Source organism: Leptinotarsa decemlineata, unplaced genomic scaffold, assembly GCF_025532065.1.
Source record: "Leptinotarsa decemlineata unplaced genomic scaffold, Ldec_3_MD MMD2_tig00000882_RagTag_RagTag, whole genome shotgun sequence".
Classification (NCBI taxonomy): Eukaryota; Metazoa; Arthropoda; class Insecta; order Coleoptera; family Chrysomelidae; genus Leptinotarsa; species Leptinotarsa decemlineata.
In genome coordinates, this window is record NW_027412556.1 from 2,266,126 (window position 1) to 2,285,643 (window position 19,518).

A 19,518-nucleotide genomic window follows, 5' to 3' on the forward strand; every position below is an offset into this window, starting at 1 on the left:
AAAGGTATTTTTTAGGAGAGATTAATTTTTGAGAACGAAGGTGTTTGGCCTTCTACTTCTCCATAATGATACAAAAAAGTGGGAATCTTCCAAAGATAGAAAGGAAGTTCTCAATTTCAAAAAATGAACTCTATACAAAGATGTGTAGATCATGCAAAAAAGTAACTGTCAGACACCGTTATCCGTATCCTTTTCATTAATTATATTGTGTAGGAATCCTGTGAATGATATCTGATTCGATCCCATACGAATATTTGGAATACAAACAAAATAGATAAAAGTGTTTTTCTTATAATTCAGCGTTCTTATAAGAGAATTTGTTTCGGTAGGACTTTTTCTTCTAGTTTCAGTTTGAAGAAAGTTACTTCTTTGCATCATCTACACATCTTTGTATACCGTTAAGTTTTGATATTGATCATGTTATTACAATTACAATCAGTCTTACAACAATATAATACTGTAACCGATTATATTACTTCAATGAATTGAAATTGAAAACTGAAAAATGGTTCTCAAAAGATTGGCTAACGCGTTGTAAAACTCCACCAATACCAGAGCGTAGGACTCTTGTTACATGCAGCATGCAATCAAGCTGGAATCCACCCACTGCACGAGGAATATAATCGACCGAAGTTTCTAATGCATTGCGTTGTTCAGATACAAACGTACGTGCAGTTCAGTTCAGTTCAGTTCTCGTATCGCTAGTTTGTCGGAGCAATTGGTTCACTTGGTATTTGGGGCGATTTTAACGTGTTTTCTTCGAAGGATCTTACAAAAATCATGCAGTGTTACAGCATCATGTGAGTTCTAGTTATTATATTATTGATTTCCCTATGTTCAAAATACCGTGCCAAAATATATTGTTAATTACGAGTAGCAAACATTAACGTTGTCGAATTTGTTGAGATTTCAAAAGTAAACAGAGGTGCGCCTTGATACCTTGAAAAGAGAGTGATGAATAGTTTGCCTTCAAAATGCCACTGGTCTTTACTTTATTTCTGTAAATTTTAGGGATGAAAGTAGTTTAAAAAATTTTCCTCTGAATTGAAGAAAATCCGAATGAACCATTTCAAAGTTTCACCATAAATAAATATTCATATAGGACTCTCTGAAAACTTGAAACACAATTTGATTTGATTATGAAGTGTTTTCTGTTGAATAGTTTAGATTCGATTTGCTTCTCAGTTATTTTTCCTGATATAAAACTGAACTTTAAGCTGTTACTGCCTCTCTTCATATCTTTCTTGAAAATTATAAAAAATATTAACGAGTATCAAATTGTTAATTCATGAGTGCCACAAATCTCTGTCTTTGGTTTACTTTTGTTAATTTTCATGAACAATTCATATTTCGACATACTTACATTCACTTTCTTATCGAGTATCCCGTGATTTATTTGTACTTGTACTTGTTCTGATAAGTATAATACAATATACTCAGTAATAAACAGGCAATTTTCAGAAATATCGAAAAATTAAAATGGCAAATTCTTCCAAAACTACAAAAACCATTAGGAATTTTCATAATTATTATAATTTTATGTCAATCGATATTTCTAAAATAATGCCAAATATATTTTTTCATAATTATAGTACGTAAAATATTGATCGTAATTAACAAAATTCCCAAAATGGTTCAATAATATAGGACATGAAAGAATATATTTACAAATACTTTGTAAACAGAAATAATTTCTAACTAGAAACTAAAATGATCGAATAAACATATAAGTAGGACCGTTTTCCTTTTGAAAAGATGGGCAAAATACCTGGCGCCTCCCCAAAATGGTGTAAAAAAGAGAAATATCAGTTTCCTCTAAATCTTTGAAACATCTGTAGAAACCATAAATTGCCTTATCGACAAAAACTGCCTTTTTATCGAATATCAGCTTTGAGAAAGTTGTCATAATTATGTTTGAAAATAATTATTTGTAAGTCGTTATAAAAATGAACTAATTTATATTCATTCTGTCTTTCTCTAAATTTTCAAAAACACATAATTCTTTCTCCACAAAAGAACTGCTGAAAGTTACGTACTAAAATAACAAACCATTTCAACGCAACAATCAAAACGTACACATGGAATTTTGGAATTCATTTACAATATAATGACCCTCATTTGACACACATTTGTATTATCGACAAGTTAATGAACCCATCAGCAGTCCACCTAATCACTAAGAAAAAACAAAAAAGTATGGAATGAAATGGTGGAGGTTTCTCAAAGGACAATTGAAAACAAATATCCATAATTGAAAGGGGGACATTTTTGAGAGAGATTAGTTTTTTAGAAAAAAAAGCTGTTAGCTTTCACTTCTTCATTTTTATACATTTTTATTTGTATAAAGATGGAGAGGTTGAAGCTGAAACCTTTTTTTCTCATGAGGAACTTCTTACCGTTTTTCAATAACTCCAACTTGAAATGTGCTCCTTTTCATCATTTGATTTCTATCTCAGTTAAATGAGTTGTCATAATTTTTGTGTTTATAGAATAGTTTGAAAGTTTTAAAAATGGAATAACACAATAAACAAAGAAGTTTTGAAATATCTCCTGGTACTAAATATTTTGTTGCTTGTTTTAGTTTTCGTACCAACTTTTGTATTTATTTTTATTTCTCACATCTCTTGTTATTGTCAGAATGTGAAAATCATCAAAAAGTATTAAAGATAATTATAAAAATAATAAGTTATTGACTGAAAGAAATAAAAAAGAGATTCAAAAAACGATTCAAAGGGTTTTTTCTGTGAGTTGACAAAACGTGATTTTATATAAAGGAAATCTGAATGAGACAATTGATTTTTTCACAACCAGAAATTGAAGTATTGGCTGGATATTTGATAACGTAAAACTTGAGTAATATTTCATTTGAAATTCTTATAGCTGGATTGAAAATGAACAAAAATTTCAACGAAAATTAAACTCGAACATCTCACTGTTTTATCCATGAATGGTTTGGTCTACTTGAATATAGTAACTGCGTGTTTATAATTTCCAAATATAGGGCACCACCGACTGGTTTAGGTTTTGCATCCTACACAACTGCAGGCGGTTTTGGGAAACGAGATTGTACAGGTAATTTAAGGAGAGTGGGTGAGGGAAGGTCATTAGGACTTCAATGTCCACGATTTAGAATTTCCTTAAATGGAGCCAGAGCTGTTTTTCCAGCTCAGTATATAATGCTCATGTCAACTACTATAGTTATTTGTCGTCTCGGGTATATTAAACTGACTCCAATTGAAGGTAATTACAACTGCTGCAGTAGAAAACAATTTCAGTGCCATCTATTGTCACTAAATTCAATGTACTATTTCAAAACATTGGTTCCCAACCTTATTCAATTCAAATCCCTGCTAATCCGTGTTAGGAGTCACACGTTAAAAGGTAAGACCTCGTTAGTCTTCAGCTCACACAAGTTTAGACTTCTGAGGGTTGTCGTTTATATGAGTGTGATAGCTGGTTAACAATTCGATTCATCATTAAACCCCTCTTACATGAAAAACTGTATATGATTATGTGTATGATTGTTATAACCAGAGAAGTAGCTTCCTAACTGGTAGAACTGTCTGTAAAATACGGAGATACAACATTTACGTCCATACAGGTTTCTTCAGGGGTACCGCAGGGATCCCATATGGGCCCACTGCTGTTCAACTTGTTTGTATCGGACATAGAGTTTGTTTTGAAATATTCAGAATTTCTTATGTTTGCTGACGATCTCAAACTTTATAGAGCAATTACTTGCCGGGAAAATGCTAAATTAGTTCAAAAAGATCTCGAAGCCTTTTCATGTGGTGTGTAGAAATAATTTGTTAGAGGTAAACATTGATAAGTATCAAATCATTACGTTTGCTAAAATTAGAAGTCCAATATCCTTTGAATATAGATTGAATAATATAGCTCTTGAAAGAGAAACATTTATTCGCGATCTGGGAGTTAAATTTGATAGCGAAATTAATTTCAATCTTCAAGTATCAGAAATTATGGGTAAAAGTCTCAAAATGCTGGGTTTTGTGTTGAGAATTTCTACTGATTTTTCAATTGAAACAAAAAAGATTTTACATTGTGCTTTCGTAAGATCCATTTTTGAATGTGAGTACAGTCAACTCTTAACCAAATTGAATTTAAAATCATTAAAAGATAGAATTTCTATGAACTTGAGTTTTCTCTTCAAATTAATAAATAGCGAGATAAACTGCTCAGAACTACTTCAACTAATAACTTTTCATATCAAAGAAAAAGATACGAGAAATCCTGACATTTTTCAAATACATTTTTTCCATACCAATTATGCTTTGAACAGTCCGATTCTCCTGGAAGCTGGAAAATCAATATCATAATAACTTAGATCTGTTTAATGTATCACGTCAGGTCTTTAAAATTCAATTGAAAAGGCTATAGCGTTTTCGAAGCTTTTCTTTGCCTTACCAGATTTGTTACTTTTTTTTTCTTGTTAGTACCAGAATTGTTTCATCTTTTAGTAATGTAGACACAAGACACAAGGATTTATCAATGTTTTGTATTTCACACTTCACTAAATGTTTTGTAAAATTGTAAATTGTAATGCAGACATCAGACATGAGCATTCAAAAGTACTTTGTAGTTCCTCACACTTTGTTAAATATGTTTTTGTAAATTGGCTTTGCCGTTGAATAATTAAATAAATAAATCCAAATTCAGGATATGACATAAAAACAAATCACAAAGTTTCACTCTTGAAATCGAAAGAATACTCATTTTCATGCAGGGTAAACGTACATAATAGGTACCTACGTATGCAACTTGAAATGAAAATTGCAACGACCAGCCTGTTGCCAGTTTACTCAAAAGGAAAAGTATATTGTTTTGTATTTTATGAAAAATGGGAATGCGCTTTTTTATTATTCATTTTGGACAGATATATAAAAAAATAACTTCAAAACATCCCTCCCATATTCAGAAATGACCAGCTTACTTTCCACCATAATGTTTTTGTATCCCCCACGAAATGCAACTGCATATAACACACATATTCTTATACACGTATATCAGGAAAAAACGGCCTATATATCCTTTGGAGTAACAAATAGTAGAGAAATCTCTTGGTCTGATTATTATAATATGTTCTTTATGCTTTGTTTTGAACGAAGTGCCTGTATGCATATTTCACAGAACAGTTTATCGTTATTTAGTCAATAAAGACAAAGTTCAAATAAACAGCATATCTGTTGACTTACGAGAAGACCCAATAAAGCATTCGTTAGTGTTGTTTCTGTTTTGAACTTTCTTCGGGTTTTCAGATAGAAATTATGTGAGAACTGTTTAAGTACCTACTTACACTTAATATTGGTTGTTGTTTAAAAAAATATTTTGATTTTCCATTTCTAAGTTAATATATAAAGAATTCCATATTTTACTTGTTGCAGAATAGAAATCCGAAGGTTTTTTTTTCTAAAAATTATTGTCTTTAAAATCGTTTTTATTGTTTTTCAAAAATGACACTAATATGCTGAGAAAATTTAATTATTTTAACCAATTATTTTTAGAATTAATTGAAAATGAAGTTATGTTTCTGAAAAAGCCGTAAAAGTTAAAACGAAATTTTTTTTGAAAGATTTACATAATTATATTTAAAACAACGATAAAAATAAAAATAAAACAACATAAAAAATTAATTGGCGCTCTGGGGCGACTTCATTGATATTTTGTCAATATTGTTTACAAAAGTCACCTTTTTTGTCCACTTTAATGCTATAAAAAATGGGAAACTTTGGGTAACCAAAACGAAAACATAAATTGATAACGGAAATGCCTTAGAAACATTCGACATCAAGAAAACTACTCAAGAATTTGAATAAGTTGTCGTTCAAACTGTCAAACATAGTTTCAATCAAAATCCCGAGTTCGGTTTGTGATTAAAAGCCTTATAAGTAGAATTTATATCAAAACTATTCAATTCATTACTCCGTGTAGCTATTCTTATGAGAAATATCTGTTGCGAAAAGATTGGATTTCTGTATAATTTAAAGAGTGGAGAGTAGTTGTTTCAGATAGCACTTTTTCCGGTTTATATCTGAAAAGGGTGCCTTTTTTGTCTTTTTGTATTTGCATTCATGAATGACACAGATGCGCACAAAATTCTTTATCTATCAGTATATGGAGCTACAAAAACACGTGGTATTTAATGAGACAAAACTTTTGAAGCAACTTATTGTTCAATAAGGAAATAAATATTTCGAAATGAAGTTTGGAAACATTCATCTCTCCCAACTACGGAAGCGCAGAAGGGCCACATAATTTTATTATTTGTTTCTTGGAAATTACGACTTTGAATCTCGAAATTTCGACTTTTATCTCGAAATTTCGACTTTAATCTCAAAATTTCGACTTTTATCTCGAAATTTCGACTTTAATCTCGTAATTTCGAAATTACGACTTCAAACTCAAAATTTCGACTTGGAGATTAAAAGTCGAAATTTCGAGATTGAAGTCGAAACTTCGAGTTTGAAGTCGCAATTTCGAAATTACGAGATTAATGTCGAAATTTCGAGATTAAAGTCGAAATTTCGAGATTGAAGTCGAAATTTCGAGATTAAAGTCGAAATTTCGAGTTTGAAGTCGTAATTTCGAAATTTCGAGATAAAAGTCGAAATTTCGAGATTAAAGTCGAAATTTCCAGATTGAAGTCGAAATTTCGAGATTAAAGTCGAAATTTCAAGTTTGAAGTCGTAATTTCGAAATTTCGAGATAAAAGTCGAAATTTCGAGATTAAAGTCGAAATTTCCAGATTGAAGTCGAAATTTCGAGATTAAAGTCGAAATTTCGAGATTAAAGTCGAAATTTCCAGATTGAAGTCGAAATTTCGAGATTAAAGTCGAAATTTCAAGTTTGAAGTCGTAATTTCGAAATTTCGAGATAAAAGTCGAAATTTCGAGATTAAAGTCGAAATTTCCAGATTGAAGTCGAAATTTCGAGATTAAAGTCGAAATTTCGAGATTAAAGTCGAAATTTCGAGATTAAAGTCGAAATTTCGAATTTGAAGTCGTAATTTTGAAATTACGAGAATTAAAGTCGAAATTTTGAGATTAAAGTCGAAATTTCGAGATTAAAGTCGAAATTTCGAGATTAAAGTCGAAATTTCGAGTTTGAAGTCGTAATTTCGAAATTTCGAGATAAAAGTCGAAATTTCGAGATTAAAGTCGAAATTTCCAGATTGAAGTCGAAATTTCGAGATTAAAGTCGAAATTTCGAGATTAAAGTTGAAATTTCGAGATTAAAGTCGAAATTTCGAGATTAAAGTCGAAATTTCGAGATTAAAGTCGAAATTTCGAGATTAAAGTCGAAATTTCGAGATTGAAGTCGAAACTTTGAGTTTGAAGTCGCAATTTCGAAATTACGAGATTAATGTCGAAATTTCGAGATTAAAGTCGAAATTTCGAGATTAAAGTCGAAATTTCGAGATTAAAGTCGAAATTTCGAGATTAAAGTCGAAATATCCAGATTGAAGTCGAAATTTCGAGATTAAAGTCGAAATTTCGAGATTAAAGTCGAAATTTCGATATTAAAGTCGAAATTTCGAGTTTGAAGTCGTAATTTCGAAATTACGAGATCAAAGTCGAAATTTTTTGAGATTAAAGTCGAAATATCGAGATTAAAGTCGAAATTTCGATATAAAAGTCGAAATTTCGAGATTCAAAGTCGTAATTTTCAAGAAACAAATAATAAAAATATGTGACCCTTCTGCGCTTCCGTACGCAACCACCAACACCGTATGTTATGGTAAATTCCTGCCGGCAAACAACTACTCCCCCTGCTGATACCACGCTGGATATTGAATTACATCCGACAGATATTTATGCAAGATACCTCACAGAGGTTACTCTCGCAGATGTTTCTGGTTCATCCAGCAACATGACCATGCTGAAATTATTCAAGTAGATCACCCACATACCGGTTTCAAAGTATTACCTCTTATCTTGTGAACAAAGCCTCAAGCAGAGAAGAAGCAGCACATGTCCCAATACTCTAATGCATAAATATTTAATATTTATGCCGGGGAAGCCCCGTGACGTCCGTCAATTCTTATCACCCCACTTATTCCGCTTTAATAGTCGTCTGCTTGAAGAAAATGATGATATATTCCAGCTTTTTGAAGATGAAAACTTAGTTTTTAGTATTCTCTCAATTGAAAATGACAGCTCATTCGTTAGATTATGTTTGATTAGGTATTTTAGTCTCAAAAAATGTCGCAGTCATATTCAAATCCATTGGGACATTTATGATCCTTACTTCTGCATAATTTATCCTCTTTGATTTTTACTTCTTATGAATCCTCTTATACAGTGTCATCCCCAAAGTATGCACCATATGGAAAACTTATTTATTAAGGGTTTTTCGACAAAATGTTATTCTTGATAAAAGTTTGTGCATCCCCTAAAACTAAACACACACCAACAAAATACAGTATAAAACACACGTAATACACGAGGAACCTTCAAATATTTGATTTTGTGTAATTTGTAATATTGCAGGCTTTCCAAATAAAACGTCGTATACAGGATGCTGTCTATTTATCGTTTTAGCAAATTTTTTTCTAGTCCCAATTTTGAAAAAATGGGAAAGTAAAAGTAAAACTTCACTTAGATGGCCAAAACTTCAAATCTAGATGTATTTTTCAACGTTGAACAACTTTTTTAAATAACATTTTCCAAGATTTTTCAAAATAAGAGTAGTTTACTCTTGTCTCAAAATCAAATATCTGAAGGCTCCTCGTATATTAAGTGTGTTTTACTTTATTTTGCTGATGCATGCACAAACTTTTATCAGGAATAACTTTTCGCGGAAAAAGCCTTAATAAATAAGTTTCCAGCTCATATGGTGCATACTTTGGAGATGACACTATAATATTTTGAAGATTCAAATTTTGCTCATTTACGAGGGTGGTCTCAAAAGTTTCCTACCTCAACATGAAGATAGCAGCACTCGAAGATAAAAGCTAGTGAATTTCGTTATTTATCTGTCTACAGTTACTCACCAAAGTTTCAGCCATTTCGGACGCGTACTTGTTATGTAACAGTCGTCTGAGTAAGTTGGTGTGTTCTAATGAAAATAGACAAAATCTAATATTGAGCTGTCATTAAATATTCGTTTTTAAAAGGCAATTCGCCTACGCAACTCAAATATGTGTTGGATTCTTGAGTATGGGGGCCATCACAATCACCATAATTTAGCACAGTAAAATTTTGGGCAGCTTAAAGGAGGTCGTGGACGTCCAAAAACTGCAACTACCGAAGAAACATCACCAAAGTTCACCAAATGGTGCTAGAGACGACCGCCGAATCAAAGTTAGAGACATAGCAGAACTAATGAACATGTCCAACCTAACCTAACTAACCTAAAGTGGACCGCCAAAGGGGACCGCCAAAGGGGAACCGGCACCAAAAAAAGCAAAAATTCTTTTGTTGGCTGGGAAAGTGATGGCCTCTGCTTTTTGAGATAGTCATGGAGTTATTTTAAATGACTATCTCAGCGGTTGCATTGGCGAAAATCCACGATTTACGGTTTGAACTGGCTTGACCATTCGCTTTACTCAGCAGAACTAGCACCAAGCGACTTATTTTTGTTCCCTAATCTAAAAATGTTCGTCTAATGAAAAGGCAATCACCTTCGTAAACAATTATTGTGTAGAGAAAAATGCCGAGTACTATTTGGACGGGTTACACAGATGGGAACATCGCTGGGAGAAGTGTATAGAGTTAAAAGCAGACTGTTGTTTTTCCTGTATATGTAGCCCGGTCAATTTAGACATATTGCAGTTATAACTTATGTATATTTTATATTATAAATGTAAGTTACAATGACCGTTAGAAAACTATTTCAACATATATTACAACCATAGAAATGTATATACGTGGCGTACTCATGCATATTATGACGATTACAACTTTTACGACTTTTTGAATCGTTATATCTCAAAAACGGTGGCTCGTAGAAAAAAAAGCATCCATAGATTTTTGTAGATAATTTTATGATCTACAATTTTTGTCTGGAGTATCTGTATGATAAAACTTACCGTTTTGCTGAAAATCGCGAAAACTCATTTTTTTACCTTTGACCTTAAATAAAAAAATTTCCATACAGGGGAAAGATGGGGAACTTTCAAATTTTATTTTCAATCATATTCTAAACAATCTTACTGATTTTCAGCTTGGTGGGAATGTAGGTAGCTTAACTCTTATTTTTTGGTCTAATTTGACCGGATTAATGTCCATTTAGGTTGCATGTAGCGTTTTTTAGTGACGATATGTTTTCAACTTAACCAATATGAGAATAACAAGAAGTAGTAGTTTCGAAATTGGCCGTTTCACATAATTTTCACAGTTTCGATATCGGGAAACTGGAATTTTCTCGAATATTCCCAACATCGAAACGAAATGACATTGAAAATTATTGTTCTGACACGTGAATGCACTTTAAACCATTGACGCATGTTCAATCATTCAAGTTAATTACATGTGCATGTCATTTTTCCGAATCGTTACTAATTTTGAGTTTGCGATTCATATCGCGCAAGTTCTCCGAATACATACATGGAAAACAGCCTTGATTCAATCGTGCATAGGTGTCTAGGATGTTTCTAGGTACGTATTACGATATTGCACAACATTGTGGTCTGAAAAATTCCGTCAGTAAATCAAATTTGTGTTGAGTATTATCGTCCATATCCTGTGATAAGGTACCTTATTGCAGATATTGACTTCATATTCTATAGTTGTGAAGTATTTGTCACGAGCTTCAAAATGATGTGTCACAAGACCTCCCTTCCATTTATTTTTTTTTCCCAAATGGCGCCCAATCGCCATCTTGAAAGTTTCATCTGTCAATTTCACTTCAAAATGAAGTATTCATGCGGTTAATTTCATTATCCCAAATCTCAATTTTTTGAGTTGGCCCATTCAAAAAATAAAAGGGGGGGACATTAAAAAAATACACAGTATATGAACATATGCACATGCAATTTTTAAAAAAGTCTCGGTTTATCAAATCAAAAAGACTATGATAATTGACTACGTCATCAATTTTATTTCACCACTTCTTGTTGAGTGATCTTTTTGAGTAGCCAAAATGATCCATAACCTACACCTACGAACCAATCACATTTGGCTATAAATATTCATAACTCACTACCTGTAGGCCACTAATATATGAGCAATTTCATAACTCTGAGCTTGTGTACCAATAAACCTGACAGTTTTTTTAAATATCTGAAATTAAATAGGAAATATTTTTGAATCCGTTGTTACTCCTTGTTATGAAATTCAGTGGTTCGGGATTCCTTCACAAATACATCTTTTTTTGAATATCCCTGTTATAAGTCATAGAAAAAGTATAGTATTCCACTCGCGAAAAATGGCCATTACTCGCTCGTTGAATAACATACTACTGCTCACTCTTTTCTTCAATCATTTTGTCTGTATAACTATAAGTAATGTCCTAATTTGGTTACGTTACCAACTCAACATTTAATTTTTGAAACCCTCAATAAACATTTAAACGTAGGAAATTCAGCAGAATTTTATCAATCAGGGAACATTCGCTTTTTCCATACATGCTTAACCTGGAGTATAAAAGTACCTAATCGATAATTTTTGACACTTTAAAAAAGCAGACTTTGATGTCAGTAAGGTCAAAAAAATTGTGTTGGTCTTGAATAAATTTCAAAGTAATAAGAACAGTTTTCAATGCCGTGTTCTCTAGTTCTGTATATTTATAAATGGTGAACAATTTTTGAAGCAGTCGTGAACGTACAGTCTTCTTAATTATATGTAACTATTCAGCAAAGAAATTTTTGCTCAAAATTTGTACGTATTCGAAGTCAAACTTCATTTTCAATTCAGATAAATCTGAGTCACAACAATTATGCTCAAGTTTGATAAGTCGAATCAGTGAATTAAATCATTGATTCTAAAAACGCATGTACCTAATCAGTGGTTCGAGGAACAGGAATCACGAGTATATAAAAGTGTTGCTCAATGTGAGGGATTTTCCTAAATATTTTTCCATTCGATTGATTCTTGGTAAACTTACACTATTTACGAGCGTAAATGAATGGGATTGAGAAAGAAGAAGGGGTAATCTTCTGATAACAAACAATATTCCGAAAATCGCTATCCAGAGGCGTCTCCCGCAGGATTTTGAAGGATACATTTATAGTACATGTTATGAATGAGTGGTATTTGATCTGATTTACGAATTAACACTTTCTAAACGAATATGTGACATTTGACATTTCTTTGACCACTTTTGACAACTTGCAGAATAACGAATATAAAGGGTGTCCCAAATACATGGATATATGTAATTCACCACAATCTCCCACGCTTATTGATCTATTTTTTCAACTCTACGGTCTCTGTTAAAAAAAAATAGTAAATTTCATTTTTTCTCAATTTTTTTTGTTAATTCATCAATTTTTATTGTGTTCCCTTCGACTATTATTTTCTATAGAAAAACAATTATGGGCTTCCACTCTTTCATTGCTCCAGGGTCTCCAGACTTCCAAATACGGTCCTGCTATCAATTACACTCGAAGGAGATATTACATAAAAAATTGGAAATCGTATATATGAAAATCTATCAATATAGAGTTCATCAACGCATTCACGATTCAAATTACTTCAATTCAAATAATGTTCTGCTCTATTTTCATCATTTATGTTACCTGTTTAATAATGCTTCAGTCAATTTAAAATTTTTATAACGATATTGCTATTTTCTTTACCCAACATGCCGACTAATAAATACTTTATCATTAAACAAATATCCAAGACAGGACTATGCCATTGGAAAGCAATATCAGTGACCCATTAAAAAGATAACGATATTTTTACGACATTACAGGGTTGAATGATTTGGTAATTTCCTTCAAATTTGGTTGACAACAATCACTCTCTATCATTTTATTTTATTCATAATTTAAAAATTGAACAAATATTGGCTGTATTTACAGTAGGTATATGGGTAAATTATTATCATTATTATTATTATGTCTACACCTCTATGTAATGGCATGTTTAGTAATGAAGAAAGGGCTTCTCCTTTAATGTTGATAAATGGTTTCTCAATCAAACATTCCAGGACGATTATTTAAAAAACCGTATCTACACTTTCTGCAATGTTTTCCTAATTGCAGGCTACAATCCTTCAAGTTTTCTGGTTCTAGTCTAATTTTTCTTCATTATAGTACTGTTTCAGTACGTTTTAATATTTTAATTCAGTTCATACACATGGGTGGTCGGCAGACATTTCGAATAAGAGTTTGCGCTTTAGAGTCTTGGCAACTACGCTAGGCAGTTGTTGGCGCTGGCGCTTTTTTTTATCCGCAGTTGCCAATACTTGTGAAATTTCCTGTTGGCAAAGAATAATGATCACCTTCCAAATTATTTAAAGTGATGTTTCCTAGATCTTCGTTAAACAATTTAGGATCGTTTTTATTATAATTTTAACAGCAAGGATTAATTTTAGGCTTCAAATATTACAGAATTATATTGAAAGTCATTTTTGACGAAACAAAAACAGAAAAGTGAAAAAATTTATGGAACTAGAATTGGATAAACAGCAAATTCCACGAAGTTGAAAATTAATGAAATAAATGAAATAAATATAATGAAACATATATTATTGAATTAGAGATGTGATAATGAATGTGAACATTTTTACTCATAATGTAGCAAAATTCGAATATTTAATGAATTTAATGATTGCAATCAAATAAATGAATGATTCAAATCTATAATTGATTTTGAATAATATTTATTGATTTATTGATATATGGGTATTCAACAATTCATTTACTAGCCATTTACGATCCGAATTTATATTCATTTGTTGGTATTCTCTGAGAATTCAAATTTTAGACAATGTGTATTCGGATTTTCAACATTTATCAATTTGTTATTCAACTATAGAGTTCAGTGGTTCTTTTAGCCAATTAATATAAACATAAGTTGGTGTTCTTATTTCATATAAATCCTAAAATTCGGTTTTTGAAAAGAATAAATTTCGAACTACAGCAATGAAATAATTTTACACTCAAGTCATCTGCTTGGCAAAATTTCAAAGATTATGGATTTACACATATTTCATCTATTGAGCTGGATACATTTAACCCTTGATTATGATAGCATAATTAAGACTGATATATAGTCACTAAATTATTTTTTGTATGGAACACCAAAATATCGACAAAAATAACTAATAAGTGACCCAAATTGTCAATTATTTTGTTAAACAACTTCATAAGTGTCATAATTTTCTACAAATATAGCTGATTCCTTTACCTTTTTGGAAAATTGAAGAATGAATAGAAATCATATTAAACGCACTAGTAATGTATGCTGTCTCAACTTAAAACTATTTTGCACAAGTTCTCAAAGAGAAAATGATATAACGAGAGAAACTGTCGCACAACTCGACAACCGAGAGAATTTCGTCATTCCGCCACTCGGCAGTAGGCAACACCGCCTTTGAAGAGAAATCAGTCGACCAGCAGTCGGGTTTGTGTACGTGTTTCGTTCGTCGTCGTTAGCTCTTCAAATACTTTGAAAACATGGCTAAATCGTCATGATTTCAAAAGGAAACTAACTTATTATGCAAGGTCAGTAATACACATTACTAGATTTGACTAATTTTCTGTAGTACGTTTTTTGTTTGTTGCAAAAATAACTGCACAAAGAAGCCATATGTCGTGAACGTAGCCTTGTGTTGTTCCACTTAAAATGGTTCTTTCGTACGAAATTAAGCAGTCATATAGTGCACAATCGAATGCATGCAGAGTAGTTGTTTTGAACAACTTTATTGATTATTACCGTAATGTTAACGCCTTACCGGTGTTTTTCTGGGAAACGTCTGGGAGCCAGCGTAGGTCTATCGTCTATCTCTGTCCTTTGGTACTTTTTTTTAGTGTTTCCGGCGCTCGGTCATTGATGTGATCTCTGTGGAATGTGGTCCCTACCACTTTAATAGTTACGACGAGGACGGGGAGCGGTAGAATGTTGAAAATCGTGAATGGTTTCTGAATTCCAACGATGTTGCCGTTGTAGACTGTAGACTCTCTTTAGTGCAATCGTACTCATTTCATGGCCTCAAAGCTGTTTGAGAAACTCGCCTTGAATTCAAAGCGTAATGGAGCCAAAGCGGTGAATTGAAAAGTTATGTCGATTGATAGTGCAAAAATAAAGTTCGTCAACTAACAAAAGTTTTCAATAATCGTGTGGAGAAGAGCTTGATTCGTGGCTATACGGAAATAAACTATGTAAATGTTCGTCAAAGTACGTAGGTGCCAATTATTGTAATAATAATAGTAATAATGATATGTTTGGTTGGAATGTTACAGTAAACATACCTAGTAAAAATGCACAAATGTTCACATACAAGCACATCTCTTATAAAAGGTAAAACAAAATATAAGTGAATATATTTACATTTCTGAATGTATATTTGCGAATATATATTCATTTGTATATGAAAGAAATTAAGTCACACCTGTCAATAAAAAGAGTTGGGTACTTTACAAATTATGGGAGTATTGGCAGTTTTTTTACCTGTTCCATATGGGTATGTTGAAAATAGGTATTGAGCTAACAATTATGTTAACTGTCAATTGATATATTCTTTGAAACACGTTTTTGTGGAGGAGTTAATGTTCCTTGCTGTTTTTCTGAGTTTTTAAACGTCCCCAATTCAAAAAATGAAGTAAAATCAGTAGTTAAATCAAACTCTTCTTCTTCATTGTCACTGAGTCCGGGATTAGAATTTTACCTCCTCTTGTAAAATGTTCCTATATTTAAGCACTTTCTTGTGTCATATTCTAAAGTACCTGAATTTTGTTACAGATTTTTTGGTACTGAGAAGGCATGAAAATGAATCAAACATTTCCCACAATCAGCAGTTACTCTGATCAGACAGACAATAACCCCAAACATAAAAGTTTTTTTGAAGTAAACGTCAACAATTCCGCATTGGAGGCGAGACTGAGAACATTTGACAATTGGCCAAGCACACAACTATCCAAGGAAGCGCTCGCGTCTGCCGGTTTTGAATACACTGGACAAGATGACATTGTTTTGTGTCGTTTCTGTAAGATAGAAGGATACAATTGGGTATCTGGAGATGATCCAATGGCAGACCATCGAGAATGGAGTCCTGACTGTCCTTTTATTAGAACTGTAGAGAACGGCAGGTCAGGGAGTAATAGAAACGCAGATACTTGTGGACTGTACGGCATAGAGGTTCTTCCAAATTCCCTCCCGGAGGACAGGAGATCCATTGATTTGCAACAGTTGGGAATCCACAAAGGAAGTGGACCACACAACCAGGATAAAATAACGGTAAATAGTCGACTAGCAACGTTCGAAAACTGGCCCAAGTCCATCAAGCAGAGACCCGTCGATTTGGCAGAAGCGGGATTTATTATACCGGTGTGGGAGACCAGACACTTTGTTTCTACTGTGGTGGTGGTCTAAAAGACTGGGAAGAATCTGACGAACCTTGGGAACAACACGCCCTTTGGTTCAGCAAGTGTGTTTTTCTAAATTTGAAAAAAGGTAAAGACTTTGTCGAAAAGGTCAAACAGAGGGCAGACCCCTCTGTTGTCGCTCCCGGAACAAGTCAAGACAAGACCAAAGAGCTAGAAGAACCTAAAGAGCCCTGCAGTAGGACTCCAGAAAAGGCTGAAAAGACTACTGAAACGGAAGCAACAGAGAAGACTTTGTGTAAAATCTGTTATAAAAACGAACTTGGTGTTGTATTCTTGCCTTGTGGACATGTTGTTGCTTGTGTAGATTGTGCTTCTGCTTTGAAAACTTGTGCTGTCTGTAGGAAACCTTTGGAAGCGACAGTTCGAGCATTTCTCTCATAATTTTTCCATTCTTTAATTTTCGTTTCTCAGATCTAGTCAATTTGAATTTGATTCTTGAAGGTTTATTAAAAAGTTTTGTCAAAAATTATTCTTTTCTTGTTTTAGGATTAGAAGTAAATCTATTTTTATACAATCTGAGTACAAATTCTACATACTTTTTTAGTTATAAGTTTGAAGCGCTTATGAAACATACTTTTAGTTCATTAATGACTGCAAACCATATCTTTCGTACACTAATACTTATTAGTTATCAAGCTCTCGTGAGTGGAACTTCCTTATTAGAACATTTTATTATAAAACTGACACAGAGATATATCTGTATGTTTGTGTGTATGTTCACTAAGTATGCTAATAATATAATAATTTATGAAAAATGGAGTTTCTCTTTCCCTTTCAAAGATAGGTGCAGCTCTTTGAATTTTTGAATCTTCAGAGCAATAACTTTTCAGAGCATAAGTTGAATATGGTTTTTGAAAGCTTCAAAACAAGTGTAAATGAAGAAGAGTGTATTTGTCTATGCTATCGTGGAGTTGATAAAATAGCTTATGTATGGAGGACAATAGTAAATGAAGACAAAATATTTTCCAGTTTTAGTTGATCAATATGAGATAGAAATAGTCCAAGACCCCAGAGCTGTAACATTTCAGCTAAACTGAATCCTTTTACAGATATCACTGAATTTATATTTGAATGGTTACATTAGGTGACTGTATAATGAATTACCCCTAGATTGAGGCATAAATAGATAGATTCGTTTATTTAACTACGTTACATTATGTTTGTAGCAGGTCATATATATATTTGAATGATGCAACTAATTTTCCTTTATTGTCAGTATTTCAATATTAAATTTTACACAAAGGATTTGAAGCCTTATATCTTCTATTACTTATCTGCGAGTGCTTTCGACAGTTGGTAGTACTGTCATCTTCTAGGCACTCCTCAAACTTTTTTGAGGAGTCATTAATATATATGATGAATGAGAGTGGTCCCAAAACAGATCCTTGTGGGACACCGTTTGGATCTGGATATGTATCTGTATTGAATTTCAAATTGTAAAAATGGCATTGTCTGGGAGCTGATATGATCTAGAAAAAAGATCTCCAAATGCTTATTATAGATAATCTTAGCGACTGGAGAATGGTTTCACAGGTTCACTTCTCTGTCACAGAAATTAAAACTCTGCTTTACCTTATCAAGCTTTCGCTTCTTGTTGTGAAGCTTCTGTAGGGCAGTTAAATTAAGTATAAAACAATAAATTGAACATATAAATAAGTAAAAACGAAGTAAAGTTACGTAACAGATAGGTGTATATATGTTCATACATACATCTTTCATAGACGCAAAAACCATCTCAATTTAAAATATCTCCAAATGCAAAATTGTATCATTTACCAGAAAATTCAATATAAAATTCGCATACAGTATCAATGACACTAGCTTAGATAGAACTAACACTATCAGGGATCTAGGTGTCAATTTTGACTATCAACATATTTTTAATAATCACATTAATTTTATTATTAGAGCTCTTAGGGTTTTATTGTCAGAAATTGTAAGAATTTCAATAATATTTCATCTGTTACTTCCCAATAATTTTGTTAAGTAAGGAAGAAGTTTTTGAAATACTCAAGTTTCAAAACGAATGGTGTGTATTTACGAATAAATTGCAATTATATAGAGTTATTCCGAATATTTGATCTTGTAGGTATCTCCTGAGAAAAAAAGAAAACAAACATCTGATCTTTCCTTACATAAGTTGAATATCAGAATGACTAGCTGCCTACCTCATATGATATCTATCGTAAAAAATTAATATCACGCGCAGTTGTGAGGTATGGTTAATGATTTATAGTTCATTTCTTTTTATATCTAAATGAAATAGTGCTATCATTCGTATAATTTAATTGTTAATTTTTAGCTTTTCGTGACAAGTTATTGCATACTTTTACTATCGAATTGAATAGTCAGTGGAGAAAATTGAATTTCTATACTTAGTTTTTTTTAGCTGATCGATGTTTTGGAAAACGGTCCGTTTTCCAAAACATCCAAAACAAGCTGTTGTCAGCAAGTGAATTTTTAGGTTTGAAAACGGAAAAGGATTATTTTCCGAAACGTTGGCCATTTAAAGAAAGCTGAGTATAGACAGTTCATGTTATACAATGATTATTCGATTTTAAGGCAAAATTCAAATACTCTTGTACTTATCCATTGTTTATATTACGCACACGGTAACTTCCCGGGGTGAACTTTTCAGTTTGCCCTTCATTATACTTTCCACTTCAAAAGCTTTGCACTTAACCTTGTGTATTTTTTAGATTGTGGAAGGTCATACATTCAAAAACAGTTGGGAATATTACTTTATCCACAAAAATGGAATAACATTCTTTAAATATATATTGTAAACAAATTTATTATTTTTATGAAAATTATTAGTATTATATAATTGTTAACTAATAGTTGTTCTTTTCTTCTTTGACAAGAGTTACCACTATATTTTTCAATTGATGACGAAATTCATAATATCAGCAAGATATAACACACCAATACATAAAACTCTTGCAGAAACCGTGAAACCGCCTTCTTTGAAATGAATTTCTCCAGTCATTTTGACTGGTAAAATG

At 32.3% G+C, this 19,518-nt stretch overlaps 1 protein-coding gene across 1 annotated transcript; it reads left to right on the forward strand.

Moving 5' to 3' along the window:
• The first annotated feature begins 637 nt into the window (after nucleotides 1-637).
• On the forward strand, nucleotides 638-17,268 carry LOC111510616 (Death-associated inhibitor of apoptosis 1). Its single transcript, XM_023166539.2, is given in 3 exon segments — nucleotides 638-800; nucleotides 15,870-16,440; nucleotides 16,443-17,268. Coding segments are annotated over 2 exon segments (1,002 nt in total). The 5' UTR covers nucleotides 638-800; nucleotides 15,870-15,890; the 3' UTR covers nucleotides 16,895-17,268.
• The last annotated feature ends 2,250 nt before the right edge of the window (nucleotides 17,269-19,518 follow it).